General features: G+C 44.0%; 1 protein-coding gene across 1 annotated transcript in view; it reads right to left on the bottom strand.

Annotated features, from left to right (window-relative positions):
- The window catches only part of CUNH10orf76 (chromosome unknown C10orf76 homolog), a 92,023-nt gene that overhangs the window by 24,990 nt on the left and 45,714 nt on the right, over positions 1-21,319 (bottom strand). The window contains exons 21-24 of the mRNA XM_018553190.1: positions 17,171-17,253; positions 13,824-13,950; positions 10,171-10,246; positions 1,153-1,231 (exon numbers count right to left, since the gene is read on the bottom strand). Coding sequence (XP_018408692.1) covers positions 1,153-1,231; positions 10,171-10,246; positions 13,824-13,950; positions 17,171-17,253 — 365 coding nt within the window. The remainder of the gene's footprint in view (positions 1-1,152; positions 1,232-10,170; positions 10,247-13,823; positions 13,951-17,170; positions 17,254-21,319) is intronic.

Below are 21,319 nucleotides of genomic sequence, written 5' to 3'. Positions count from 1 at the left end.
GGGGGGGGGGGGGGGGGGGGGGAGAATCCTTGCGGGGAGCGGTGACTGACAGTCACTGCACACTACAGGTAGACGATCGGGAAGTGAGCGGATCGGCGGCATGTTTCTGCTCATTTCCCGATCAATAGAGCCGATGTGGGACAGCTTCTTTATCACAGGTCGGCTCTAACTATGAGCATGAGTGGAATTCACCACCTCATAGTTCTCCTTTAATGCTGTGTGCACTGGGGACAGGTACAGCTGGCTCTGCCTTTAGATAGGTAGAGCCAGCTGTCACTCACGTAGTTGGGCGGATCCAGACATAATTGTCAGGATCCGTTTCAGCGGCGGCGTCTCAGTATACAGTGAGAGAGAAGTATGGGGAAAAGTCCTAACCCCATAGTTCTCCTTTAAGAAAGGGGTGGTCCTTGAGTCCCCAAAACGCGTCGGCCTTTCTGTGTTTTTGTTTATGAGCCTATTCAATTATTAAACATTTTGGGGCTCTCATGCTGCCTTGTTTGGTGCTCCCACTGCACTGTATATGAACGTAGATTGCAGGCATATTTCTGTGCCTGGGATAGCCAGCTGTGGCGTCTAGCTCCCAATAGTAGTGAGTGAGTATAGGCAGCTTTTATATGTGGATTTATGCCGCCACTTGCATATGCGTACGGTGTACAACCATATGCAATTGGTAAGAAGGTGGATGTGCACAGCACTCTGCCAGCCCCTTCTACCATCCAGGGTCTATCTGCATTGCATAGGGAAGTATAGATACTCTGTGCTGATATCACTGGGTAAAAAATAAGATATGTAATGAAAATGGAACGGTTTTATTTAAAAATGCCATTAGCATGTTCACGGGGGAGTTGATAGGGAGAAACCAGGGAAGGCAAAATACAAGCAAATTAAGCTTCATCTGTACTGCAAATACAAAAGCGCAAACCGAATTCTGTGAACGCTCCAGCTAACAAAGGCAAATTCTTTTTAAATATGCTCGCTGCCTTCTGAACGCGCTTTGATCTTTGTCAATAACCACAGGGATCGTTGCCCAATAGTGCCTGCACTAAAAGCATTACTAGAAATCATATTAAAATATGCCTGAAATTCAGCAAATGAAAAGAATGCAAAGAAAAAAAAACCTTTTATTTACATATTCCTTTTTTTTTGCCTTACCTGCTCTTCGGCTAATTGCGAAATGTGGTTCACGGCGGCGTAGGACTCGATCTTAGGATTAAAGTGGTTTATAATGGCCCTGGAAGAAAACAGAAGCACAGCAATTTATATTAATACGCATGTCTATCTTCTCGGTCTGAGATTAGGGGGTATCGCTTCCCTCCGCTGTTTTGATACTTGCAGGGGGAGTCGGCGTTAAGTATATATGGCTGTATGCCCTGGAGGCTTCCAATCCCAGTTCAAAAAATAATAATTGGCTATACAGAGAAGGAGAGCAGCGAGAGGGAAGGCAGGGGAGCCAGCACGGGAGCAGCCGAGACAAAATTAAATGTGTAGTCTCGCTGCATGCCACATCCACAGCTGGAAAGGGCAGCACACATCTCTGGGAGACCCGGGTGCCATTATACCTGGTTAAGGATTTCTCAGATTCAAAGGGGGCAAAAAAAAAAATGCCACTAAAGCAAATCAGACTTTAAGAAGAAACATCCATGTCTTCTAACAGACAATACTTCATATAGTTGAAAAGGAGCTACAATTGTTTTGGGTTAGACTTGTTTTAGTTTTTTTTTATACATTTGTAAACTTTTTAGATCTGTATTTATACCAAACATTACACATTACATTATATGTGTATGTAATACTATTATATGTTATATACACACTGTGTAAACGTCTGTATACACACACACGCATATCTTAGAAAGAGTCGTTCTTTTAGCCATACATGCCAAAGGATTCCCAGAGCACTGTGGGTCATCTGAAAGGACAGTACAGCACGCACAACTTGCTTTGAGACTCTGCTGTCGAATTGAAACTTCAGCAAGAGCCGTGTGATATGGGAAGAGTCATTGAAGGGAGGGAGAGCGGAAGGGAGAGTTTTAGGAAAAAGGATTCCCAGAGCACTATAAGTTAGCTAAAGGGACAGCACCCGCTGCTTGCTGTGCAGCTCTTCTTGTCTGATTGAAGCCTCCTATGAAGCTGTCTGATAAGGGATGAGTCTCTGTAGTGAGTTCCTTAAACAGCAGACTTATTTCAGCATTGAATCAGCAAAGATAAAATGCTAAAGAGTAACTCCACTGTAGTTGAGGAAAAAAACAAACTTTTTTAACAAACTTTGTTGCAGATTCTACCTGCTTCTGTTCTAAAAGAAAAATCTGTTTATTTTACCATGTCCTTTCCAGAATGGGAGGGTCTGGGTTCATTATAGTCAGGCTGTGGACTTTGTGTCCTAATGAGGAAAGTTGCAGTGTCAGCATCCCTTTAGTAGTAATTAACCCTTTGGACGTATCTCACTAGTATTCTGGGGGTATTCTGTACACCAGCTGTGTACAGCCGCCTCCAGGTTTCCACATTGCATTGAATTTTTTTTAACATTTTAGAAAATGAATATGGATAAAACACAATTGGGGGGGATCTATCAAAACGGGAGCAGATATGCACTGCAGCCAATCAGCATCTCTCTCTCATTTTCAAATCTTACCTGAGCAAACTGAAGAGAGAAGCCGATTGGTTGCCATGAGCAACTGCTCCAGTTTTGATAAATTCCCCCAATAAATCTTATGGGAAGATTTCTGCTGAAATGAATAAGATCTTTTTAAGATATACAGCGGGAAAGAAGGAAAAGCTTACACTGTATGGCAGGGGTGGGCAACTCCGTCCCTCCAACGGTTGTGGAACTACAAGTCCCATGAGGCATTGCAAAACTGACAGCCACAAGCATGACTCCCAGAGGTATTTTGGGATTTGTAGTTAAATCACAGCGGGTGGGCGGGAGTTGCCCACCCCTGCTGTATGGTGCTTGGGATCTAAAGAATAAATGGCCACCCATTGGCTAAAGTTTCAATGCGTGTGCACACACCGCGGGCAGTTAAAGGCACGGAACGCCATAAGAGGATATCCCGCGTGTTATACGTTTCCTTGACATACAAACACAGTTCAGCTTTAATCTAAAAAGATGTCAGGCAATCCAAAGAGTCTGACAGATCACTTCATTGATCTCACACATGCAAAACAAAAGCCTAAATGAAGGAGTCATAACATTGTTTTCCTGCAGACAATGAAAACAATTCACAAACCTGACAACGACATAACTAATATCTTCATAACCGGCATGAATGCAATTACGTGGGCCGCGGTGCATGAAAACGCATGGGATGAAGACAGGCTCCGTCTATGCACAATGCAATTCTACGCCGCAATCAATTAATCAACGAAATAAAGCAATAAATAAGTGCGCGCGGAGGCAATGCAGTATGTGAAACGACTACAATAGCAAATCAAAGAGACTCGTTTTGTGTATGGCAAGAACAAGAGTGATGAGAAATGATGATGATGGAAACACCAACTATAATGGGAAGCAAATGTAAAAGGAAGCCGGCGGCAATCCGGTAAAATCCAATGCAAGTGTAACTTTATTGTTCCGGATGGGCATACATGAAGCAACACCTGGGACCTCCTTTGATGTGATCTCTACTATTAAGCCCAGTTTTGGGTGAAACACGCCAGTGGAGGGGCTTTGCGTTTACCTGTATGGAATAATAAAGTAATATGTTTAATGAAGCGCCGCCAGCGTTCATTCTTCTGGATTTTCTGCCAGTTCGGGGCGTAGGATGAGCCCCCATTTGGTTTTGAAAGGGGGTCAGCTAAGGAGGTGCACCAATGTGTGGAGAACACTTTTTTACCAACTATATGGTGTTTTCCGGGTCAGGACAGGAAGTGATGGGAAATCTTTGCAACAGGGATTTTTAGAAGGGTGAGAACTTTTCTTGTATGGATGTCGCAGACAGGAAGTGAGGGAAATCTCCCCAGTGGGGTTGAAGCCAGAAATGGGGAACAAAAGTAGCCCCCCTCCAGAAGGAAGGACAGTGTCAGCACCAATTCAGAGATGATTGGAGGTTCTACAGCCGAGTGATACACAAATAAGATTCATTTTTGTTAATAGTTAAGGTCCGTGGATGCATTTTTAAGCTTCAACTCCTAAGTTTATTGTCATCTTAAGTATCAGGCTGGAGTTCTACTTTGCGAGGCTCCTGTGCAGTATATGTCTTCCTAGGTCTTGCACGGTCTTCCTAGGAATCATGTAAGTTTAAAGATCTTTCATTACATGGTTGGACGCAGATTTCTACAGGCTGACAACGTGTCAGAGGTCATTAACATTCCAACATAGTTCGGTGAACATTCTAATTGACTGGTCGTGACACTTGACAAGATTCACAAATCAGCGGTGTCAATTAAGGACTGTACGCTCGGTAAGCGATTTCCGGACCGGGCGGCAAGGCGCTGACAGGCGGAAGAGCTGGAAATTATTGTATCAAATAAAGAAAATGAAGTTACACTGACTGCAATGTTAGTAAGTCGCTGACCCATAACAAAAGGTCACTGGGGGGATTTGAGCAATCTTAGCTTATTAAAGGATCCTTTCCAAAGCTGGTGACATTTCACTATCAGTGGAGTCTAGTGGTCTGAGTAACTCTTGGCTTTTACAGGCCACAATTTTCAGAGCATTAGCCAAACATCAGTGAGCTGACCCCATAGCAAACACTATACACGGTAAGACTTGGATGTGATGTCAGCAGGCCCAGCAGGCACAAAAGTTTATGAAGGGAGAGGAGTGGAAGAGCTGGGGCAGCACAGACAGTAATTAGACACTCCCAGGAGAGGGCTTGGATATGAGTGGGCTCCCAGAAGAGGGCTATGATATGAGTGGGCTCCCAGAAGAGGGCTATGATATGTGAGGGCTCCCAGAAGAGGGCTATGATATGAGAGGGCTCCTAAAAGAGGGCTATGGTTCAAGAGGGTTCCCAGGAGAAGGCTATAATATGAAAGGGCTCCCAGGAGAGGGCTATAACATGAGAGGGCTCCCAGAAGAGGCTATGATACGAGAGAGCTCCCAGGAGAGGTCTATGATATCAGAGTGCTCCCAGGAGAGGGCTTTAATATGAAAGGGCTCCCAGAAGAGGGCGATATGTGAGGGCTCCCAGGAGAGGGATATAACATGAGAGGGCTCCCAGAAGAGGCTATGATACGAGAGGGCTCCCAGAAGTGGGCGATATGTGAGTGCTCCAATGAGAGGGCTATGATATGAGAGGGCTCCCAGAAGAGGGCTATGACTGCTATGATGACCGTCAGGGACATGCTATGGAATTGACTCTTCCTGCAGTAGTTTTCTAGCAAGTTCAAATGCGCATTACAAGTGAATAATAATTAATTTATGCCGAGGAAAAACACTTAAAACACTTTTCTGTACTTTTCTAAGCTAAGTTTTTAAGTTGGTGACAGGGCCTCTTTAAAAGATAGGTAAGCTTGAAGAGTAGATGACTACAAAGTGCCTTTCTTGCAAGTGATTAATAAATCATTCATGGGGAAGAAAAAAATATTACAAGCAAGCATTTAAAACACCTTTAATCTTTGCAACATTGACATCGGACGGTGTAGAAAACAGGAGCATCGGCAGCAGGAGGCCCTTTGTGACACCTGGGTGTACAGGCCATAAACCAGCAGCACATATGCTGTAATGACGGAAGCATGGCTTGTAGACAGCCAGGGAATCTTTCTGTATGATCTATCGGCTTGCCTGAATGTAGGTGCAATAAAAAAAATTATGAAAGCATCAAGGATATGCCAGCGTGTCTCCGGAGAAAACTTAACTGGTATGAAAAGATTAACCTTTCCGTGTCCCATCTGGTAGAGAGTGAAAAAAAATAAAAATAATGAGCTTTCTTTATGCTGACAGAACCCCCCTGGGATCAGTCATTGAAGCTTACAGTCTTGTCACATCCCGAGAACGGAGCCTGTTCAAGAGAACTTTTCACAAGGCAATTTACGGGCAGCAGCGGAGGTATTAAAGATACACTCCAATTAAAGCTGAAAAATGGAACCTTGAGATACATTCTCTACATTCTCTTTCATCATCCAGGTATTGCTGCAGTACATGACTCCATTGCAGTCCCTGGTGATGACAATCTGGTGGTCGGGGAACCCTTGCTTCTGGTCCAAGGAAAACATTTGCTGCAGACCACTTGCTCTCTCCGATATGCAAAAATACATTAATGGCCAACTCCTGCCGACGTCGAGCTTGGTGTGGCACTCCAGGCAAAACCCAGTTCAAAGGAGCCGGGTTGAACATTTGTCGGGCAGACAGTGTCTGCAGCCAATCTGATAGCTGCGGGTGCCGACTTTTAGGCTACAACAGCCCAACAGGGAGCTAAACATAGACGGGGGGAACCAAGCGTCTTTTCTGCTTCTGTGTGTGGGGATGAATGAGAAAAAAACATCCAGTACATGACCACCCTTAGTAATAAGAGGTTACACCACCAACTTAATTTAAACCTGCTTTGGAAGTTTGAATGTGGGTGGCAAAAGAGGAGGTAGGAAAAGAGGAAAGGCACAAGCTTTAGCAAGCACATGCCCGCTGACCCCGTGAAATCTTTGGATTGAGGCTGCAGTGGATTACACAAAACTTAGATTGAGGTGAACATGCAGATTGGGCTTACACAGAGCATTGCTCTTCTTTATGTATAGGCACATTTCGGGCACACAAGGGTCTTGAAGGAGATGGATGGAAAAGCATCATCAAACAGCATGGTATGCGGAGTGTTCCTCTGACATTTTGTTTTATTGAAGTCTTGGGTATATTAGATCCTTCATTGCCTAAAAAGAACAACTGTTCCCTGAGGAGTCCTAGTTTGCTTTGACTTCCCTCTCTTTCTTTGGGGGAGAGACGGAAGCCCAAAATGCATTATTGGTGTCATGAGAGAATGACTTGTGAGAACATGATCCAATGGCTTCAATAATGATTGGGACACAAGAGTTCTGACTTCACGTGCATGCTGGCGCCTGGTCAGGGACTTAAAAATGCTAAATTGACCCTGCCTACCACATGACAAATGCCCTGTTCTCTGGAGAAGACAATTAGAAGTGGATCAGAGCATTACTGGTTACAGGGTAGGGCTGTGACATTGTTTCACCAGTTGGAATTTGCATATTAAAGTCACACTTGTTAAACCTCAAAAATACATTAAAGTACCCTACCCATTAAAACAAAATGTATCTTATTTGTGTATCACTCGGCTGGAGATCCTCCAATCATCTCTCAAGTGGTGCTGACACTGTCCTTCCTTCTGGAGGGGGGCGACTTTTGTTCCCTATGGTCCCTGTGTGTGTTGAAAAGTGGTCACCGCACCAAGCTCACTCCTGTGATGGACTACAATCTCAGTACAAACTAGTAAACTAAACATGAGATTGTAGTCCATCCCGGGAGTGAGCTTGGAGCGGTGACTACTTTGCAAGACACACAGGGACACACAGAAGGAAGGACAGTGTCAGCACCAATTCAGAGATGATTTGAGGATCTACAGCCGAGTGACACACAAATAAGATACATTTTTGTTAATAGTAAAAGGTAATTGAATGCATTTTTGAGGGTTAATTCCTGAGTTTAGTGTCACTTTAACTACCTCCCGGCCAGCCGCTGTGTATACACGGCCTGCCGGGAGCTTCTTGGATGTAACTGGGCGTGTATACACGTCCTGTTACATCCACCTGCTCGGGCGCGCGCGAGCGGGAAATCCCCGCTATTTGAAAAGAGGCAGCGATGCCCGTTAATATACAAGCGATCCACCGGCTATAGAGCCGGCGGATCGCTTGTATGAAGCCCCGAGACGTGCGCCCCCCCCTCAGCGGCTCTCCCCCTCCCCCCCTCCCGCTGTCAAGCTGGTCCCGGGCTCCGGTGTGAGCCCGGGACCAGCATAGTGCCTCTGTCACAGGGGATCAGAGGGAGCTCGGTACACGAGCTCCCTCCGGTCCCCTCTCCGCTGTCAGAATGCGGAAGTGTTGTATATTACATCACTTCCGCATTCTTGTGTCACTCTCCAGCTTCAGATGCTGGAGAGAAGCTGATGAAGCAGATCTCTGCTTCATCAGCTTCTTCAGGGGGGTCCTAGGTGACATTAGGGGTCTTGGAGACCCCCTGATGTCTCCATAAAGAGGACCTGTCACCTCTTTTGCTATCACATAAGGGGGTTTCTCAGCCCCCTCTGTGATAGCAATAAAGTTAAGTGGAAAAAAAAAAATAGTACAAAAATTTAAAGTTTCCCCCCCAATTTTTTTAAAGTTACACAAAAAAGAATTAAAAAAAACAATTTTTTTTTTAAAGTCCCCACCCCTACATACACGCATGTAAACATGCGTCAGGTGCGCATACCTGCGAAAACGACGATTGCACCCATTACGCCGCACATGTTACATATCGCCGCGAACGTCGGAATGAGAGCAATAGTTCTAGGGCCATCAATCACTGATAACACTAAACTGATGAGCGGTAAAAGCTTTTAAAGCGTCGCCTATGGCCAATTTTGGGTATGCTAGTTTTTTGCGATTTTGCGGGTGCGCGCAATTTTTACGCTAGACATGTTTGGTGTCTATTTACTCGACGTGACCCCGTCTTTTATATTTTACCAAAAAAGTGGGTAATATTAGTTGTTTTATAACATAATGTAAAAAAAAACTTTTTTTTTCTCAAAATTTTCAGTAATTTCTCCTGAATATAGTAAAAAATAAAACCTGCAGTGGTGATTAAATACCACCAAAAGAAAGCTCTATCTGTCCCAAAAAAATGGTATAAAATTCATTTCAGTACAGCGTTGCATGACGGAATAAATATCAGTCAAAGTACTGCAGCGCTGAACACTGAAAAATGGCCTGGCCAGGTAGGGGATCTAAACACCTGGTCTTCAAGCAGTTATATTAGGGAGGCTTCCGAGAGTGGTGATAGAAAACTGGCACCATATGCTAAATGTGATAACATGACAAAGAGGTTCCCTTTAAAGATAACTCTACATATTATCATGAATTAGGTATTGACGTAGAACACAGCTTTGATCTCAAGTCATTCTTCAGTCAGATGTTTACATCTGCACAAGGCGAGCAATTCTAAATAATCTTCCGCTGAAATACCAAAGACAATTTGCCTGGAATATCGACTGGCCATTAGATACGGGCACTGCGGTAATATTTATAGCGTTTGCCTGCCTCGGGGGAATTGATAAATCCAGATCATCACTGTGAACAGTCTGCATCCAGGAAAATCTACTGGTTCATCTGTTATTAGACAGCTCCGCTAAGAGAATAGCGTGACTGCACATCGCAATGAGGAGCGGGAACAAACATGAGTGCCGCTGATCAGGATGAAAGGTATGATCTGTCGGAAACTTTCCGTTCTGGCGTTACACGATAATCTGCCTCTCCGCTCGTGCTGCGGGTTTACATATGTGCGAACGGCATTCCATATCATACAAATGACAGCCTACAGATGTTCTGGGAGTACGGCATTAAAGTGTGTTTTCAGGCAAAATCAGTTTTAGCACTGTAAATAGCACATTCCTCTACATTGACATCTATTCTCCAATGCGGAACCCTCTTTCTTTCCTCCATTCTTATCTGTTGGTCCTGCTAGTATGTCCCTTCATACAACATATCCTGTGGAGGGATGACAATGCTGCAAGATCACTTTTCCATTTTCAGCAGTGTTGTCACCCTCTCCCTGAAGGGTTCTTTGGACTACTAAGTGACGTAGTCACGCCAGAACTTCCTATAACATGTAGGAACTGTCACTGTGAAGGAAGCATTGGTAAGGCCTAGAGAAGTCCTGCAGTTACAGCTCCTCCTAGTTGAAGTGCTGCAATGGCTGCTAGGAGATGTAGTACCCTTTAATATTTTATTTAGGCAGTTTTGCTGAATCACTGATGTTGGCTATACCCCACACAGCAAATAAACCCTGATGATTTGTGCCATCATTTTTGAGTCCATTATACTACATATCATGTTTAAGCCCTGAGGAAGAGAAAGGTCTTCGAGCCCCCTGGATGCATTGGCTGTTCTGTGTTTTTGTGTGTGGCATTCATTCTATTATTGAACATTTTTGGACTCTCATACTATCTTGTTTGGCGCATTGGACTGTATATATGCGTGTACCTTAAATATTTTATGTCATTTCCAGTATAATCTTTTATGTGCTCCTACCTTATGTTGACCAAAGCATGGGTCACCTTGCTGGCCGGCTCTTTCCACTGTCCCGCATTGGTAGAGAGACGAAGCACTGGAATGAAGAAAGGCAAACAGAGTGTAAATACTGACTGAGTTCAGGGGACTAAGTGGACATGTCAATTAACTTTTTCAAGGTTTAATCTTAAAGTAGGGACTTTGAGATCATGTTAGCCATTGTCACCATAATCTGCTTCCTAAAGTGAACCTATGCATTATTTATGCAAATCAACATGTTCATTTTTTAAACCCCCCCCCCCCTTTCATTTATGTTTGCCTTGCTTCGCTCCCCTGCTGCCTCATTTACCAATGACAGCAAAGAGAAGAAGGCCTGTGTAAGGTATAAGGAGGGCTGGGCCCAGGTGTAAGCAGAAGCAGCAGCCACCTTGGGCACTTCAGCAGGAAGGAGGCGCTAAAATAGCATGACCTGCAACCTGTGCAAGTGAAGTAGTTCACAACAGAAGGAAGGGGGTCACTTTGACCCTTTATTTTGTGTGCTAAATGACCTTGTCCTGGCACTGGCTCCACGTCTCTATAGTAAAGAGCTAAGGACATGTGACACCCAACTCTGCATCATAAAAGAAAGGTAGGGACTGGGAGTCACACATTCCCTCATACCCAGTATTTCTCTTTCTTGTTGTGGGCGAGCAAATAGAACATCCGTCCTTAGAGCAGTGGGTCAGGCAAGTGAACCTGGTGCTTTGCCCTGCATGGGCATACACACACATGGGCATAGGCCTGCATGGGCACAGCTTTAACTTAAGGCCCACTCCCAAAGAAATCCCAGTACCCATATTTCTCATTGACGATAATGATCAAACCTAGGACATTTAGATGGAATTTAAACAGGATGCTCTTCATTTTGGCATGTGTCAGGTAGCATTATTGCCCGATTAGCAAAAAGGAAGTATTTGCATTGCTCCACCAGCTGTCATGAAGTGAGAAATGAACTCTGCATTTTTCACTGGATCTGTGACTGGGGTGATGACATGACTGTCCCAACATCCAAAATGTGCTGTTGGGTACAGGGCACAATGTCCATTAAACAAGAAGATTTCTGATTGGATGCTCAGCTGCACTGCTCTTCACATATGGAATATTCCTGCATATGTCAGACCTATTGATATACTAATTTTACGTTTTTGTGAAAGTGAAGGTACATCGGGGGGAATTTATCACAACTGGAGCAGACCGAATCTGGAGCAGTTGCCCATAGTAGCCAAGCAGCTTCTCTAATCAGTTTGTTAATAATGCTGATAATGAAAGATGAAAATTCTGCCTGCTTCAGTTTTGATAAATTCCCCTCATTCTCCTTACATGAGGTATGTATATATAAGGCTATATAGGCCACTGTTCTTATGGTTATCGGTGACAGTAAAGGATACAGTAGGTGGGTATATATTTCCCTGATCAATGCACGGTGACTTCAGCCTGCTCCCTGGTTACCATGGAAACAGGGATTTCTGTCAGGTCTAGGCCTAGTTCACGAGGCACTGTGACAGTGACAAAACAAATGCTGATAACGGGACGCTGCAAGCCCAACTTTATCAGGCTGTTCAGACAGATGCCGGTCAATATCTCATTGTTCGGATGGCTGGCTTAATGGCTGGGTGATTTGTTATGTTCAGAGGGGCTGTGGGCGACATTGCTTAATGTGAGACTGCTGCGTGCACTTTGGGAGGCGGAAAATTTGGTTAGACCCAAGAACAAAGTAATAAACTGCAGCTTGGCGGTCCTTCAATATGGCGGCTGCGTTAGCTTTCTTTTGCTTTATGTTCACCTGGTGGTAAATGATTTGGATTTTTATATTCTTGGAGCAACCCTGTCAGGAAATTGCTGCCCTGCTGTATAGATATCTTCCTCTGAGGTCTGCTGAGAAACGAAAACTTCTGGGAGCATTGATATTGTGGTCCCCTGCTGCAGGTGGTGGTACTTTCCGACCTCCGCATTACGACAGGACACCATAGCGATATGGAGGGCAATAGGAGTAACCATACGAGAGGTTAAAAAGCCCTTTAGTGGTGTCAGGTTCTCTTTAAAGGAGACATTAGGGGTCTATTACAGCGGTGGCTACCTCCAGCTATGCTTTAACTACAAATCCCAATATGCCTGTAACTGTCAGTCTTGCAATGCCTCATGGGACTTGTAGTTCCACAACAGCTGGAGGGCAGGAATAGCTCACCCCTGCCATAATATCTCTGCAGAGATTGTGCCTCGGTGGCCGGGGAATGACAGCTCTGAAAGCAGAAGTGGTGAAATCATAGTCGCTTCCGAGTTCATCCAGCAAGAAGGAGACCAGCGAACAGCGCACATTTGGCAGCCCGCAGAAGTGATCAGGCAACTTTTCTATTGGTCCTGGTTTTCACTGTCAATGGGATGGAAAGTGATGGCAAATCCAAAACTGCAGCTGTCACCAGAACAGCAGGTGAGGGGAAATCTGGCAACAAGGACACCTTTTTGACGATTGTGTGAGAGGCGATTCCCCTCACTGTGGAGAGATTTCCTTTCATTTCCCTCAAGGGGAGGAAGTGAAGGGAAATCTGTGCAATGGGACGGAGACAGCCAACCCTATCCAAAACTAAACTACTGGCTTTAGATATACTTTAAAGTGACCCTGTTACCAGAAAAATAGAGGGGCTGCCATTGTTGACCTCTCTTTTGAGAAGGTTACTCATGCTGATGCATTGGCTTTCGTGCTGCCGGAGTCTCTGACCTGGATCATTGATAGACATAAGAAACTCTGACGCTCAATTACAGCCATTGTACTACCGGGCCTGCAACTCCAAATGATAGATGCCAGACACAGCTATGCAATTAGCAATTTCATGACCAATGACATCCTCTGTACTTTTCTCATGGCATGGTCACTTTAAAGCTGAATTCCATGCACAAAAAAATTCCATTTAAAGAGATAGCCACAAATAATTTAAATCCACTTTGTGGGCAACAAATGCCTTTGCAAACCCAGATTATTACCTTGTAAAAGTAGTAATGACATTATCAGTGTGCTGCACATAGCTTATACAAAGAGCGGAGCTATGGGAGGAACCCAGCAAGCCCAAGCCACTAAAGGCTGGCAGCAGAAAACTACAGGATGGGTCGGAGACAAGATCGGTCACCCTGCACAAGGAGTGAGAGCAGCAGTGAGCGGTCTTTACTACAGGAGGGGGCGGAGACAAGACCGGTCACCCTGCACAAGGAGTGAGAGCAGCAGAGACCGGTTTTTATAATAGGAGGGGGCGGAGACAAGACCAGTCACCCTGCACAAGGAGAGAGAGCAGCAGTGACTAGTCTTTATTATAGGAGGGGGCGGAGACGAGACCAGTCACCCTGCACAAGGAGAGAGCAGCAATGAGCGGTCTTTATTACAGGAGGGGGCAGAGACAAGACCAGTCACCCTGCATAGGGAGAGAGAGCAGCAGTGAGCAGTCTTTATTACAGGAAGTTCCAAGTCTCACACTGGATTACTGCACAGATCTGCAAGACATACACAAAGCTCACCAAGATTCAAGTAATATACATAAGGCTCTTGTATTTAGACCAGATTTGCTTATTCCAGAGCCAGCTTGTTCTCTATGCTATAGTGACAGGTTCTCTTTGTCCAGCAAAGCAAAGCCTTCTGAAGTCCTTACCCATAGAGTAGAGATTGTCAAAGATCTGATGCATACGGATGATTTCATAGTAGAGCTCGTCGTAGCTGCCGGGGGTTGGGAGGAAGGTATCTCCGTAGGTGATAAACATGTTGAACAAATTGACTACCTGAGAAAGGAAATAGAAAAGATCACTTTATCATCCAGGAAGTAAAATGCGGCAACACTATAGCAGATCATAAGAATAAACACTTGAACATCATTATAGACTTTCATATTCTGCAGTAATACTACGAGCATTTCAAAGGGGAAATTCGAATAACATTTCAGAGCGTAATAAAATGAGATTTCACTTTCCTGCAGTTGAGTCGTTCCTCTGGGCGACAGAAGAAAATAGCCGACTGTATAAATGATGCATGGACTGTGAAAAGTCATTCCCTATTAAAGAGGTTCTGTCACCTCTGCCAATCCAGGGCAAAGTCACAGTGTCCGCGGACATCCCTCCGTCCCCCAACCCCAGCAGGGTATACAGTATATTGGATTGGACTGTTTTATTGGACTGATCATATGGCTTTTATCAATTTTTATGGTGTGATTTATCTCTATCAGTCCCATATTTCTCACCGTTTTTGCACATCTTTATATTTATTTATATATTTATTTTTTGCACATTTATTTATACTAATATCTATTTAGGCACTTTATATGCACTATATAGGAAGGTTTTGAGCGCTGTACAGTTATATTTATGATATATTGGGGCTAGACAGCCTCAGTGTAGCAGCTTTAAACCCTTTTTGATGCCATTTATTTGCTTCCACTAGCGCAGATTATTTATCATCAAGGTGCACTCCATCATTGCCTCCTTGCTCCATATATTTCAGAGAGCAAAGCCTCTGGTTATGGAACAAGCACGTGACTTCCTCCATGTGATAGAGCTTAGGCCTGAGCGTCCAAATGTCTGGCCCAGCATTGGCACGGTGGGGAGGCAGTGATGTTATCCACTCGGGTAAGCTCCTACACAATGCAACACTGGTGCAAGGGAGTGTAGGTCAATTACTATAGATCACTGGGGAAGGGTGGGAGGGCTATCCCTCGATTAATCGATTATTGAAAAAGTTGACAACTTTTTCAATAATCGATTATAATCGATTATGTCGATTAGTTGTTGCAGCCCTAATCCCCAGATACTGCCAATTTGCCCTCAATAAGCAAAACAACAGTGTCTCTTTAAAGCGGACCTTTACCCATATTTTTAAAATAACAAAAAAACACATTTAGAAAAGTTTAGTACTGACAATCTACACACATACTTCTAGATAATTGTCGGCTTTGTATTCTTTGCATTCCTTATTTCTCTTTTCTTCCCCAGTCTTCTGACAGTGGCCATGTTAACTGGGGGCAGATTACTAGATCTCCTTTTACCTTCTGGATTTCTGGCACATGTGACTAGGACATGTGACCATGCACTTCATCTCAGGGGAAGAAAATGCCTTTCCGTGAGATCTGCTGAGATTACAGATGAGATTTCCCAGCAATGCTCTGCTGATGACAAGGCAATCCCAGTGTGTATTGCTTTGCCAAACTGAAGTCATTTTGCCCTTTCAAAGCAGGAAGTGAATGATCTGCATATGTAAGTATTTCCCAATCACAGCATTTCACACCTGACATGTCTATGTTATTATTAATCATCATACATAGAGGGATGCATTGGTAGAATTTGATTTTTGAGTGTAAAAGTCAGCTTTAAGACACTTTAATGCAGGATAACCCTGCTAATAGAGAGCTGCCTGTCAGCATACTAAGCCTATTTCTCATCAATCAGAGGATCCTAAGCTCCTCCAACACACTTTTTTGAAACATGGGCTTTTGGTGGAGGCTACAAGGTCATTTTTTATGCACATTTAAAAAGAACTATGGCCATACCTTTCTTGGCCATAGTTCTTTTTAGGAGTCACAGAAGGACATTAAAGTGACATTAAAGTCACACATTGTTTTCCCCCCCTCCCTCCCTTGCTGCTTTAAGGACTTACCTTAAAGTGACATTAAACCCTCAGATTTTTTAACATAAAACAATACTGTAATGTGCGCCTTACTGTAATCCATGGTTGTTTCCCTTCAATTTGCTGCTCTTCCTTTTAAATCTGTATCTGTTCTCATGCTCTGCAGACCTTCTGTTTTGCAGCAGACTGCCTTGTCTCAGGAATGGATACACGGTGTCTGTGTATCGGTTTCTATAGGCTTGTAACCTGAGCCAGCACTACAGGAAGAGGCCCTGAGCTGAAAAGGGAAGTTCTCCCCAAGCATGAGAAGACATGAGGATTTAAAAGGAAGAGCAGCAAAGAGAAGGGAAACTACCATGGATTACAGTAAGGCGCACATTACAGTATTGGTTTATGTTAAAAAATCTGAGGGTTTAATGTCACTTTAAATGATGCCTCTTGATCCGATCATCTTCTTTCCTCCACTTGTATTCAGCAATCCCTCCAGCGTTGGTGCTGGTCTCTGATCCAGCGCAGACTACTTGGGCCCCATGGTGTCTGTTCGATGTGCACGCTCAAGTGAGGTGATGTGAAGTGAATGCGCGTGCATTTACCTCAGCTGTGTCTCTCCTCTTCTCCACACCGAAGATCTCTACTGCGCATGTGCCCGCCCCATCGACCTGCTCGGCCGCTCGAGAATCTTCAGATCTTCAAACGGGAGCGAGCGGCGGTGACAAAAAAGGTAAGTAATTACCTTTTTGGTAACTTTCTTTTAATGTTTTTGCATATATCTACTGCTTGCTATCAGTAGATATATGCAAAAAAAAAAGAGTGTTTAATTATACTTTGTTATTGCCCGCTATATGCCGATAGTGCAGAGCCGTGCTGCAGCCATGATGGATCCCAACAATACTGTCAGGATCCATCCTGCTACCCGATTGACAGCTGGCTTTGCCTCTCTAGAGCCAGAGTCAGCTGTGACTTTGCTTGCCTGAGGAAGGAACAGGATAGTGTTCCGAAATGTTGCTATACACACACTGTGAGACCACCTTGATCATGTCAATAAAGGAGACTTGACCCAAGGAATTTTGGAGTTCCAGGGGTTTCTACTTTTATTTTATGGTCTTGTCTCTGCCCCCTTCAGTAGTGGGCCCCTCTGCTCTCTGCAAAGGCTATGAACAGCACAGGGATGATGTCACTGCTACTTTTACAATGTCATTTCTAGGATTGCAAAGGCATTTGGTACTCACAGAGTGGATTCACATCCATTATGGCTATTTAGAAATATATTTGCATGAACCTTTTTGTACCCTAAAACTAAATTCTGTAATTCATCTAAAAGTCATTCATGTGGGGTTTACGTCCTCTTTAATGACAGGTCCGCTTTAACGTCACAAAAATACGTACCATCAGAGCCAATGTAAAAATGTTGTGTTTTGATAGCAGAACAGTCTCGTAGGACATGAGGAACTTCAACAGATTTATGAGCGCTGGAACACAAAAAAAAAAAAACAAATACACATGAGAATCACCAAATAGCTGCGGCGAGGGGCAGACGTCAGGAAATTGCCGCATGAGCAATCACGGCTTCAGGTTTCCATGTCATTCCGCAGAGCCGTCCCTCTACTCAGAAGGTGAAGTGTTAGGTTGAAATGTCTCCTATCAATATAACTCAGGAAATGGATTCTGAGGCTGAATATAGTTCCATCAGGGTCTGGGTGACCTTTCCTGAGCAAAGCTCCTCTCCACTAACATATACAATAATAATAATAATAATATTCTCACTTTAGCCATTTCCTAAAAAACATGTATAACCACAGAGGAGGGATTGGGTCTAGATGTATTTTTATGCTTCCTTCCGAGACAAAATGGAAGCAGCAGATGAAGCCCGGTGACTGATAACGAGGGATAACGGCTATGAACTTCATTGATCAAAGTGCCTTTAATAAGAACTGTCAGTTACTGATAGCGAGTCTCCTTTTTCAGACAACTGGCTACTAATCGCACTGATGCTAAATTTTCTTCATTTTAAGGGTCAGTCCTGATTTATTTTTTTTGCTATAGGCAGTTTTGTTCCTCTAAATATGCCAGCCAGCTCTGCGTTTTGGGTGAATATAAAACTTTTTTTTTTATTATTTATTTTTTTACTAGGGATGCACCGATACCGATATCGGTATCGGTACCGAGTATTTGGGTTAGTACTCGTACTCGCCCAAATGCTCCGATACCTAGCACGAGTACTTCCTGTATCAGGAAGCCAGGCAGAGCATCATTACACGCTGCCCGGTTTCCTGATTAGCCAGGAAATGGCTCCATGCTCTCTCGTCACTTGTGATGAGAGAGCATGGAGCCGACTTCCTGGCCAATCAGGAAGTCGAGTATCATGTAATGACGCAGCGCCCGGCATTCTGATTGGCCCGGGAAGCTGGCGTCATGCTCCCTCGTCATCTCATGAATCATAATATTAAGAAAGTGACCTTAAAGCATTAGTTTGTATTGCTTTAGAAAAAATGTGACCTGTCCCTTTAAGAAAAAGTATCGGTAATTGGTATCTGCGAGTACTTGATCAAAAGTATCGGTACTCGTACTCGGTCTTAAAAAAGTGGTATCGGTGCATCCCTATTTTTTACCACCTAGACAGAAAAAAGCTCCTAACCCTTACATTTCGGGGGTAGCCCCACTTGGGGGGGGTTAGGAAAAATTCTACCCGGAGTCTAGGTCTAATGGCAATACCCATGTGCAAAGTATAATGATAATATTTCCCCTCACATCTATATAGAACCTAAATAAAAGTAATTCACCTGCACACACTTGAAGGGTTTTTAAAGTATTGATATGTTTATTCAATACCCAATGTCACAGGGATCCTTCATCAGAGCGACAGTGATGAAGGATCCCTGTGTGGACCCGAAACGTTAGCACCGTATGACAGTATGTGACATTGGGTATTGAATAAACATATCAATACTTTAAAAACCCTTCAAGTGTGTGTCGGTGAATTACTTTTATTTACTATTAGTGTTTTGCACGGCGCCATCCGTGTGGTCACCTGGTCACCACATATACCTTGTGGTTTTGAGACCGTGGCAGTGCGAATGGGATTTGGACTTTATCTGTATAGAACCGTCACGCCAATCTCATAAAAAGCAGTGAGCCAAACTGAATATAAAACACAGACAAGAAACAGTGACAATGGAAAACTGACCAGCACAGCATAACACCACAAGAAAGAGAGACGCTTCCTCTGAACTGCCACTTGTAAACAGCTCAGCACTCTGCATGTGTATGCGTGTGCGCTGGCACATATGGCTCCTCTAGGATAATAGTTACTTAAATCAAATGAGATCTTACAGCGAAGACTACTCGGGGCTGCTGATTCAGCACCGTGCACTAAAGCAATTAAAATAGCAGAGACTTGGGGGGATTGGATATGTGACAACTAATTTCTGACACGACAAGACCGCTCCTTGGGATACGGCGATCATTACGGCTAAACGAGTTACATTCCACTGAGGCTCGGGATTAAAGAAGGACCCTTCACATAATGTGATTTCAGATCAACAACCCTGTCTTCACTCTTTATTAGGTCCCCATGCCTCCAACACTTATATGCATGTGGAAGACAAGGGATGTACTTGAACAAATGACACATAAAATTGACTTACAGGTTCATTTATAAATCTTCCGCACAGCATATATGGCACTAGCGCCCCTAGATGGCGATGAGGAATATAGAAACCTCCTAAGCCCTCAGGGGCAGAGCCCTCCTTACCATCTTGTCTTGAATTGTATTGTGATTGTAATGTCCTTCTTATATTGTAAAGCGCTGCGCAAACTGTTGGCGCTATATAAATCCTGTATAATACTAATAATAGAAATCCTATAGAATGGGAGTATCGAAATCCTACACTCCTCAGCGCCATCTAGGGGCGCTAGTGCTGTCTGAATGTCATCCGTATAGGCTTTATTAATATACTCGATGGCGTATTTATTTTAATGATCTTTGAAATAATTAGGGATGCACCGATACCGTTTTTTTTGGCATTGAGTACCGATATTTATCTTTTGGTACTCAACGATACCGAATACCGGTACTTCCCGACCAGTCAGGAAGCCAGGTGGCGGGTCATTATCTGCAGATTCGATGATTGGCCAGGAAGCAGATTCGATGATTGGCCAGGAAGCCGGCTCCATGCTGTTTGGCTGGCTCAATGCTGTTTGGCTGGAAAGCCGGCTTCTCAGCCAATCAGAATGTTCGTAGGCTGGTCATTACCCGCTGCCGGCTTCCTGATTGGCCGGAAAGCCAACTCCATGCTGTTTGTCTGGCTTAATGTTGATTCCCGGCCAAATCAGCATTGAGCTTGCCAAACAGCATGGAGCTGGCTTCCCGGGCCAATCAGGAAGCCGAGAGGGGGGTCATTACCCACCACCCGGCTTCCGAATTCCGTATAACTGATTCCTAATTCAGTTATGCTGTTCCTTTATATCAGCGTTAGGCAACCTCGGCACTCAAGCTGTGACAAAGCTATAAATCCCACCTTGCCCCTGGGTACCACACCTTTGGCTGTCCATCTTGCAATGCCTCATGGGACCTGTAGTTCCACAACACTTGGGAGTGCAAAGCTTGCCTACCCCCATTTCATATAGTAACATATTAATAATTTATTTTTTGCAGTTAGTAAAAGGTCTACGAAGTTTACATTTCTCTGCATACAGTACTCCCTGCAATCTGCACAAGGTATGTGGATAATTTCTCAATAATCGCAGAGGGACATGGATGGGTAGGGATGAGAATCCCTTGCTTGCAAAATAATAGGCCTAGGAGCAGGTGTTCCCAGGCCACTAGGTTACTGCAGACCAGAATATTTTATACAGCGGGGTAATCTGGTGTGCTCAAGCAAACCCCGGGATGAAAAACTACAGCATGGTCATTCCGGAGGTTCATTACAGCACACTTTATAAATGTGGATTATCTTTCCAATCCCTATCCGATGACACTTCTCTGCCTTCTTTCCCATATAACCTGACATATCTGTTGCCAAGGATGTGCAAACCTGTCAGTTACTGAAACAATGCAAAAAAAAAAAAGAAAAAACTGCAATCCTCTCCATTCCAGTTACACAGTGTAACCTTTCATGGAAGTTTTGTGTTCCTAGATTCTCCATTCCCGTGTGCGTTTCAGTGAAGAAGTACTCAGGCTTGTCCGTGCCCTACTTATTGATCCAGTAACAGCTTAAAAGGCATGTCTTAATAGAAAACTGAAGCGTTCTGCTTTCTGTTAATTAATAGAAGACATTGCAGTAAGCCGAGCTAAAATTAGAAAGTCGCAGGTGAAGTGATGTGAAGCCGCTCTTTTTCCCAACGGGCAGGAGTAATGACGGCATGAAAAATGGCATCAGTGGCTTCTGGTGTCTTATCTACAAGCGCCCAACACATGGGAGTACATCGATCATAGGTGACCGGGTAACTACCTCATCGGTAGCGGCATGGCCCCAGTGCCTTCATCACACACATGGATTAATCCATCAGACACACACATAGATATTATATATATAT

The sequence above is a fragment of the Nanorana parkeri genome, unplaced genomic scaffold, assembly GCF_000935625.1.
Source record: "Nanorana parkeri isolate BGI_ZX_2015 unplaced genomic scaffold, ASM93562v1 scaffold113, whole genome shotgun sequence".
In the NCBI taxonomy this organism is placed as follows: Eukaryota; Metazoa; Chordata; class Amphibia; order Anura; family Dicroglossidae; genus Nanorana; species Nanorana parkeri.
Note: the sequence above shows the minus strand (reverse complement) of the source record. Positions and strands in the feature narration are given on the sequence as shown.